The 8,430-nt window shown below is 47.1% G+C and overlaps 2 protein-coding genes across 2 annotated transcripts; one reads left to right on the top strand and one right to left on the bottom strand.

Annotated features, from left to right (window-relative positions):
* Positions 1-27: 27 nt before the first annotated feature.
* Positions 28-933, top strand: ColSpa_04525 (highly reducing polyketide synthase gloL; the record flags this gene model as incomplete). The annotated part of the gene is made up of 1 exon (XM_049270737.1): positions 28-933. One exon carries the CDS (start codon positions 28-30, stop codon positions 931-933), a length of 906 nt encoding a protein of 301 aa, XP_049126694.1.
* Positions 934-3,228: 2,295 nt separating this feature from the next.
* On the bottom strand, positions 3,229-4,368 carry ColSpa_04526 (uncharacterized protein; the record flags this gene model as incomplete). Its single annotated transcript, XM_049270738.1, has 3 exons — positions 3,229-3,643; positions 3,831-3,948; positions 4,020-4,368. The coding sequence occupies 3 exons, from the start codon at positions 4,366-4,368 to the stop codon at positions 3,229-3,231; spliced, it is 882 nt and encodes a 293-aa protein (XP_049126695.1).
* Between the last annotated feature and the right edge of the window lie 4,062 nt (positions 4,369-8,430).

Raw genomic sequence — 8,430 nt, forward strand, 5'->3', positions numbered from 1 at the left:
GAGTTCCAGGATGCTTCCTTAACCGAAATGTCGTGGTCCGACTGGCGTACTGTCATCAAGCCCAAAGTTCAGGGAACATACAATCTCCACAACGAACTGCTGAATCAACCCCTTGACTTTTTCTGGATGGCTTCCTCTCTCGTAAGTGTCATTGATCAGACAGGGCAAGGCAACTATGGCGCTGCAAACACCTTTTTAGAAGCCTTTGGGCAGTATCGAAGGTCCATGGGCTTGCCTGCCAGCGTTCTAAACATCAGTCCCATTGATGGCATCGGATACGTGGCAGAGAACCCTCACGCTCGACGCTCTATTAAGTTTCAAGACATGGGTTTCGAAACAGAAAGTGATTTTCTTGACGCTGTGGAGCTTTCGCTCCTGCACTCTCGTATTCATGTTGAAGAAGACAGCCTCAAGACAACAGCGAATCCACCTGAGCCTTGGGCAAACAAGTCCCAGATCGTCATGGGCCTGCGCTCGACGGTTGACTTGAACGACGAGGCGGCCCGCACAAACTGGCGATTTAACCGTCGCATGGGCTTCTACCACAATAGAAAACCAAAAGGAGGTCAATGCAACACAGAAGGGGATATCGCTGGCGCCAACCAGGCCCTGAAGAACTTTCTCGCCCGCGTTTCAAGAGACATTTCTGTGTTGGAAGACGATTCAGAACTTAGCTTTCTTGCGCGGCACATCGCGCTCAAGATTCTCGATATGACGCTAAAACCAGCCGATACGCCTGTGGACCCAAATACGTCAACCCTGTCGCAAATGGGCATTGATTCGCTGATGGCCGTAGAGCTGCGACGATGGTTCCGCTCGGCTTTTGGGCTGCAAATCAGTGCCCTTGAGCTAATGCAGGCTGGTACTATGATGCAAGTTGCGAGGACTATTGCGGGCAAAATAAAGGATAAATATGGAATGTTAAGTAACTAAAAGTAGAAGTATTACGTTCGTAGTTTCGGTCAAGTCTTTGCTTTCTGGTCGACCCTAGAGGTCATCGCCCGGGCCTCCCCGGTTCATCTGTGATGTAGAACGCCTGCCTAGCACAAATATGTCTCCCTTTAACTTCTACTAGATATAATTGAAGGGAAGAGAGAGTTTTGTTCAACGATGATGGAAGTGGCAAGGAAAGTATCAGTATGTGGGTAGAGACTAGTATTCGAAACGCGAAAGGGGGACAAGCAATCTGCAGCGGAACCGGTCTCACACTGGCTCAGGCCGAACATCTTAACCCGACAGATGTTGCCAAGTATTTTCGTAAAGAGACGTAATAAATGGACACAATAACATGGGAATCAGGTCCTATCCGACTCACAAGTAAGACTGAGGCTGCTCTCGCAGCAGCTAGGCCCCGGTCTCCGTGCTTTAAGTGATGTTCCAACAGACTCAAAAGAGATGAAGGAACAGAATTGACGAGGCCCACTAAGGAAACCACCAACGATGTCAAGACGTCCCGGATATTCGAGCATCTAAGTTTACATCAGCCACCGTGCAACAGAACAGAGGAACTAGCGGAAGAAGGTGGTAAAGCAGCCAGCCAGGTGAGCAGCTGCTTCAGGTGATTAGACATGAACATCTATTTATCGGCCACTTCCCTCCAGCCTACTGGTCTATCACTGCTGTGTTTTCTGACTCTTTTGTCTTTATCCATCCTTCCACTTTGACTTCGTTGGGTATGTGGCTTTCACCAGAAGGCAACAATTCGAAGTAAGGAACCTTTCCAGTCCAATACTCTCAACTCACTCCTCCCTTCCCAACGGTTCTTTGCTACTTCATTTCGAGTGGCAAACTTGACAAACCATATTACGTAGCGACCAAACCTCAAATAAAATGAGTCTGCCGAGACAAAAGCTTAATCCTTTGCTTCTTAGTCATTGCCTCTTCCTCAATGTGTCCTGAGAGAACGTTACATCCTTAAGATATATCCATACACCATTTCTTCAATCCTCAAATGTTTTTAGGTATTAACAGGAATAGCAGAACGTAGGTAACTATTCGATCATTTATCTATCCTGAACGGATACTAAGTCGCCGTTCATGATGAGCATTTGCACCGTTCGGCGCGAGCATTGCTAAGCCCTTCGAGCTTACACCTTGGATAGGGACTAAGACTACGTGAAAGTCCAGATCCTGAAGGCCCATAACTACCGTTTGTTCAGGAACATGATTGCAGCTAAGATGCAGGTCTTTTATGACAACCTGTTCAGGATCTCAAGAAGCCCACGGTAAGCTGCAAGAGACAAGTCCTCGATCAATCTCCCGGTTGAAATTGGGCATTTATCACATTCGAAACATCGCTGCTCTTCATAAATGTTCCAACACATAGTCTTTGGGCCACGTCGTTTAAGCGCAAGGTTTCGCAGATCATCGGAACCGTGTTCCCGATAAACGTGCCGGAGACTTTCTTCTCCGCCCGTAACGTCTAGTGTTTCAATTCTCTGACGACAGCCTTTTCGATATTCTTTTCATACTTGCCAAGGGCTTAGAGAAGACAACCACAAACAACTCGTTGCCGATGGGTGGTTCCACAATATTTGACTGGTGCTAGGTGAACTTGCTATCTTTTGAGTGGTCAAAAATCAATTTCATGGAGATGCATGCTGCCACGGATGTATTTCTTGCCGTCCGCACAATCCATAAAGGCTCAGTTGTTGACTGTGAAAGTAGAATGAAACTTCCGAGAACATTTACTCGGCAGCCGTCAAACAGCTGCGCCCGGGGATCAACCACGCACTCATTTCAGTTGCTGATCGTGACAAAGCTGTGCAAGGACTTTACAACTCGACTAATTGTACCGAGCGAAAGATCTATACTATCGGAGCCTCTCTTGGGCACGTGCGACGTCATCTTCTAGAAGTACCACCTTCGAGAAACTCTCTCGATAGACGACATAGCCCTTCAAGTCCAAGTGGTCGGATATCCAAGTAGGTTTGTAAGTGAACCGGTCTAATCCTCAAGAATTGAAATTTCATGATGTGTTATTCAAGAGAGCTTCATCCAATTTATTTTTGGTTGGTACTGTTCCATACTAGTAATGATGCTCACCGGCACTTTACGGCATAAAAAGGTTTGCTGCCCTCCTTGGTCCATAATTACAGCGGTATCATAGAATCTTGTACTGGCACAATGTTGGTAGAGATGACATAGTTTGCACGAACACATCTCAAGTGAAGATCAGTATAGCTTTCCGGTTCATCGAAGAAATTGACCTTCAGTATTTTCATTTCATTATACCATATTGTCCGGGTTCACACGACCCATCTGATGCATCTCGTAAGCCCCATTTCTTCCTTCAGTCTCACTCCTCGTATCATATTCCACCACTATTTCATTCGTCCTGACGATCTTGCCGAACTCCAGTTCCGGTTCGGCTCCCAGTATGCTCTTATCGCTTTGATCGTCAGCCAGTCTATCCCACTTTCTCCGGATCGAGCCCTTTTGCGGGGCGGAGGTCACCGTCACCGTGTTACTTCGCGGCAAGCTGCTTCCAGGGCTAAACCGGGATTTGTTAGTACGAGTTCCGGAAGAACCATAGTACTTTCTAGCACTGGTGGCGACATCGCGGATGAGAACGCGAAGGACGGGGATGGAAGCTGCCACAATCGTGACGCCCGTCTCGCATGTTCCCCAGATGGCTAGTTCACTGCCAAAGTCTGCATGAACGTGTCAGTATTTTCAACACAAGGACGAGACGGTCATAGCCACACACATGTAAAGTCTCCTGAGGCTAGAGTTGGCAAAGTTGTGCATTTAACGATGGCGGTTGCTCCAGCACTAGAGGAATATGTTAGCAAGTTTCTGTTTCGCAGCCCAAATGAAACCGCACTTACAATAGACCCATACTCATGGCGATGCCTACACCAACCTTCTCTTGAAGTTTCATTTGAAGTCCCCAAATCATCTTCCAAGGCAGCATCGCAAGCGTGATATCCATCAAAGCGGAGTAACCTATAGACAGACGTCAGGGAAAGAAGCCCGCCAGAATGAAGGACGGGATTATGGACCTGCAGCAAAGATACCGTAATACGTTGAGACCCTGGTATCCCAGCAATTCCCAGGCGTTTGCGGTAACCAAAACTTTTGGATCGGAGTGCATTGAACCCAAGCAGCTAAGGCGTTAAGGCCCATGAGGATGTTCATGGAGATGATGGCTGCCCAAATAAAATGCCTCATCCATCCCTTGTCCTGGATTCGTAAAAGCGTCATCGCAAAAGAAGTCTTGCTCCAGACCGCCGCAGTTATAGATGTTGTGCTGATGATGTTGCCGTTGAGTCCGATCGCGGGCAGGTTGACGGGGTTGATCTGGTAGACATGCTTGCCAAAGCCGAGAGATATGTTGAACGAGGTCAGTGCTACTGAGATCGTCATGGTGATCTAAACGATCGTCAGTCCAATTTTGGGTTGATTCAATGGATAAATCTATGAACGTACCCATGATCCTATGAGTACATGATCGTCCCACCAAAGTCCACTGCGCTTCTTATACTTGCAATAAAGTCTTAGAATTAGGAAGCAGGCTGATAATCCAACCTGGGACCAGATTACCGCGTTCACGGTCGGGCCGTAATTCTCTGGCGGCGCCATTTGCCAGTCGAACGGAGGATTTCGCGACCGCGAGTGACGAACCAGTCGTATTGAAAGCAGGAAAAAACAAAAACAGACCAGCAGTTGCGTGATGATGCGGCAAAGAGTGAGAAATTTCCAGCACGACAACCAACACGGGCCAGGTAACATACAAACGTGAACTAGACACAAGAAGAGAAAGCGCAGATGAAATTGAAGGATGTAAAACGCACATCCACTTGGACTGTGGGGGACGCACTTGAGATATGGCCTCCGTCCACTCAACGCTCTTGGGCACGTTCATCGTTTGTAGAATGACCACTCCGCCAGCGTTACAATGAGAAGATCCGAGTCCCTGCTAAGACGCAGCTGCCGATGATCTCCCGGTAAGGATGGAACGATGATCACGCAAACGTGTTTGCGGGCCGTAGGGTCGACCCCAGTATTCAACTTTGAACCTGGGGAAGATGGATGGCATTCTGGAAGCATTTATGGAAGCAAGATTGCAACGCTGGTTCCGACGAATCGATAGTTATTGTGTCAGAAAAGCGGAGCCACTGGGCTGAGGATGACAGATACCGGACTGCCATCACCAAACACCCGTAGCGTGGCGCTCAAAGGGTGTTGCTTGATTCCGTGTTATGGATGGGTGAATGAGCCACTCGAAAACAATGACTCAAAGCCAAAACTGATTTTGTAAATGTATCTCATCAGCTCTGCGTTGAGTGTGCTGACAAGTTTATAAAAGGCCGACGCATAGACGGGCTCCGTGACTTGCCGGACAAATACAAGAGATAATCAATGACCTTTCCTGTGCCGGGATTCAGGGTCAAGCTCGTCGAGGAACGCTTCTAGTAAGTCCATCACGCCGAGTGCTGAGAACTGTAAGATAAACCGTTCATGCTGTGTTTTGTGTAGACTGAGTATATCGTCTGTATTGGGCCGCTGCCAGCTGTCATCGCAGGGGTGAGTGAGGTGACCATTCTGCCTGATCGTAGACGTCAAAAAACCAATGAACAATTAGGTTACAATGACGTGCAGGTGTGATTGGACAGATGCGTAGATTTCAGATGTCTTGGACGGGGTTGCATTGACTAGTGCTCAGTCATGGGAGCACATCATCAACAGATCTGACGTCTACAATCCACACAATCCCATTGCCCATCGCTTAGCGAGAAGATGGCTGTTCCCCCTCCATACACATGCCCGCTGTTGGGTCACCTATTCTTTTCGCAGTTTCTTTCCTTAACTGGCAAGTCGAGACTACTGCAGGGATGTCCCTCGAGTCAGGGCCGCAGAAGACGGCAAATCACTTCCGGCCCTGCATCCAAGTCAGCTGGCAGGGCGCAATGCGGGTATCGTCTCAGTTTATCAATGCGGACAGGGAAAACTTTGCTGATCCGAAGGCTCAGCAGATCGCTAATACATTGCGCCGCTAGGCCAATTGTATTAAGGTAGGGCTGGGCTTTGAAGGCAGTCCCTAGCTGGTGTTTCGACTGATGTATGTCGTCACCAATTCTATTTCAGATTTAGTGGTGGGTTCCAGTGGTTCGGCGTCGCTGTTCTTTAGTTCCAGGCAGGCTGCTTGCTCCTTTTGAATGCCATTTCTTGAGGCAACTTCTTTCTCCTTCATGAAGGAGATATGGGTTTCATTTTTGTCAATGATTCGTCCACTCTGGCCCACTGCATATCGCGGATATATGTAGAGCAGGCAAGCTTCGGCTTAATTGCGAAAGCGAAAACGACCTGGATGGGCCACTGCAAAACAAAAGAGGGTGGAGTCTGAATTGGGGTGAACAATATGCATAAGTTACCTGTAGAAAAGGGTCTAGAGGATTGATTCCCCTAACAATCAATCATACTCGTGCTACGCCCCCACTTAGGTGGGTGTTGCGACTCCCAAATGAGCTGGGGCATAAGACGAGTACCTAGTGACAGTTTGAGCTTGACAATGGCTAGAAGAGGTCCATGAATTCTGACGGAGCTGGATCTTCTAAAACTGGAGTCACAGATGTTACACTCGCACATGAAGGACACCTCTTCGAAATTTTTAATGCTACCTACCGACACTGATCTCTCCCCACATGATGCAGATCTGTCAAGTGATGAGACTTCAAGCACTTTGAGAAGTATTACGGCGAGAACTCAAAGAAAGGTCGCATGTAGTCATGTCGTCTTCATCGCTTTTAGAGTCCCCCTCAAAAAATCCAAGCTCTCCCCTTGGCCAGCGTGTAGGTTATCAAACTTTGCTTCATTGATCTACTAGGAGGCGTTGAGACTTCAAACACTAAATCATATTCTTCCAAATGAGTAATGGCAGTTTGAACCAGACGTATATGCATCTTGAGAGTTGGGGCTGTAGACTTGGCGGCGAAACATTAGATTGATCTAGGGAAAGGTATGAGTGCAGATCTAGACTTTTAAAATAACTAGAGGACTCGTAACGGTCCAAAATCAAGCCAAAGGCAGCTCAGCACCAACCCACTCAATACTTCTAATCCCAGTGGCATAGTGGCCCGCTGTGGCTTCTATTGCGCCAAATTCGCAAGTCAGAACAGCAGTATGGGCACCAAACTTAATCTAGGTACACACTATATTAAAGTTTGCTAGGCAGTTCCACCAAAGTTCGGCATTACAGCCGAATGCTGTTACTACAAATCAATAAAATAATACATCGATACCTGAATGAAAGAAGAAAGAAAGAAAGAAAAGAAAGAAAGTAGTCGACAAAGGACAATTACCAGGCTACTATATGAAGTACGAATGGACGAGAGCCTGTAAACTTTGATATCGTTCTTATTTGGTTGAAGATGTCAGCGACTTTTGATGTATGGACAGTGCAGTGCGTATGGTCGAGCAAGTTCCCAAAAGGTATTATACGCTAAGGTCGGTGTGCTGTTAGCCAACATCGGATTACAGCACCAAGAGTGTCAATCAGGGGATTGTGATAAGAAGGAGATCCATCGAGACTTGGAGCGGATGCAAGACATTTTGAACTGCACTCGTCTTGTCTTGAAGCACGATAATAGCGGAAACTAACTGACATCAGCGCGATCGACTACGGTGATTAGACCAGGATAGCTACGTTTTCGAAGGGCTGTAGCGATGGCGACAATAAAAGTTTAGGCAAGCATGGGACATTACAAGACCCTCTTAACCCTCATTAATGCAGTACGAATAGCGACTTGACGAGTTTGCTTAGGCGCACGGAGGCCCCTGTCATCATCAGCAACCGAGGTTGTTGAAAAATTCCCCATGATAAAGGTAATTACACTTTATGCGCTGCCCGGGTGTACACTAACTGTAGTAGCGGCCCTACTATGGTGGTAGGGGAAGAAGTGAATCCTTGTCAGGTTGTGAAAGGATACATCCCATTACTCCCGCTAAGGCTTATGACGCTCAGTGGTCAGGTTATACTCAGAGTTCGCTAGGTTCAGGGAGTATTTGTGTTTGAGCAGACTGGTGGCAGATTAAGCCACATTTACTCAACTAGGGGGAGCTTATATTTGTCTGCAAGCGCAGTATTCTAACAATAGTCTGTGGATATGATAGCTTTATTTTGATCTTCGGTTCCTAAACATTTTCTGGAGACCGGGATTGTTGCTGTACAGATTGAATCTGCCAATCTATCACTGCAGCTTCGCCGGAAGAGTAACAGACAGAAGTCAGTCACGCTCAGTGGGTAAAATTTATGGCAGATACAAATACCACATACTAAACATGTTCAATAACCATTTTTTGCGTTTTTCATACACACCTTCGTTATATACTTTCCTTCGCTCTTCGCAATGTTACGATCATTCAGTCATTTGATTTCAGCATCACCACTGGTCCTCTCCTTAGGCCAGGGTGCCCTAAGTCATGACC

Source organism: Colletotrichum spaethianum (genome assembly GCF_022836535.1).
Source record: "Colletotrichum spaethianum MAFF 239500 DNA, contig09, whole genome shotgun sequence".
Lineage (NCBI taxonomy): Eukaryota > Fungi > Ascomycota > Sordariomycetes > Glomerellales > Glomerellaceae > Colletotrichum > Colletotrichum spaethianum.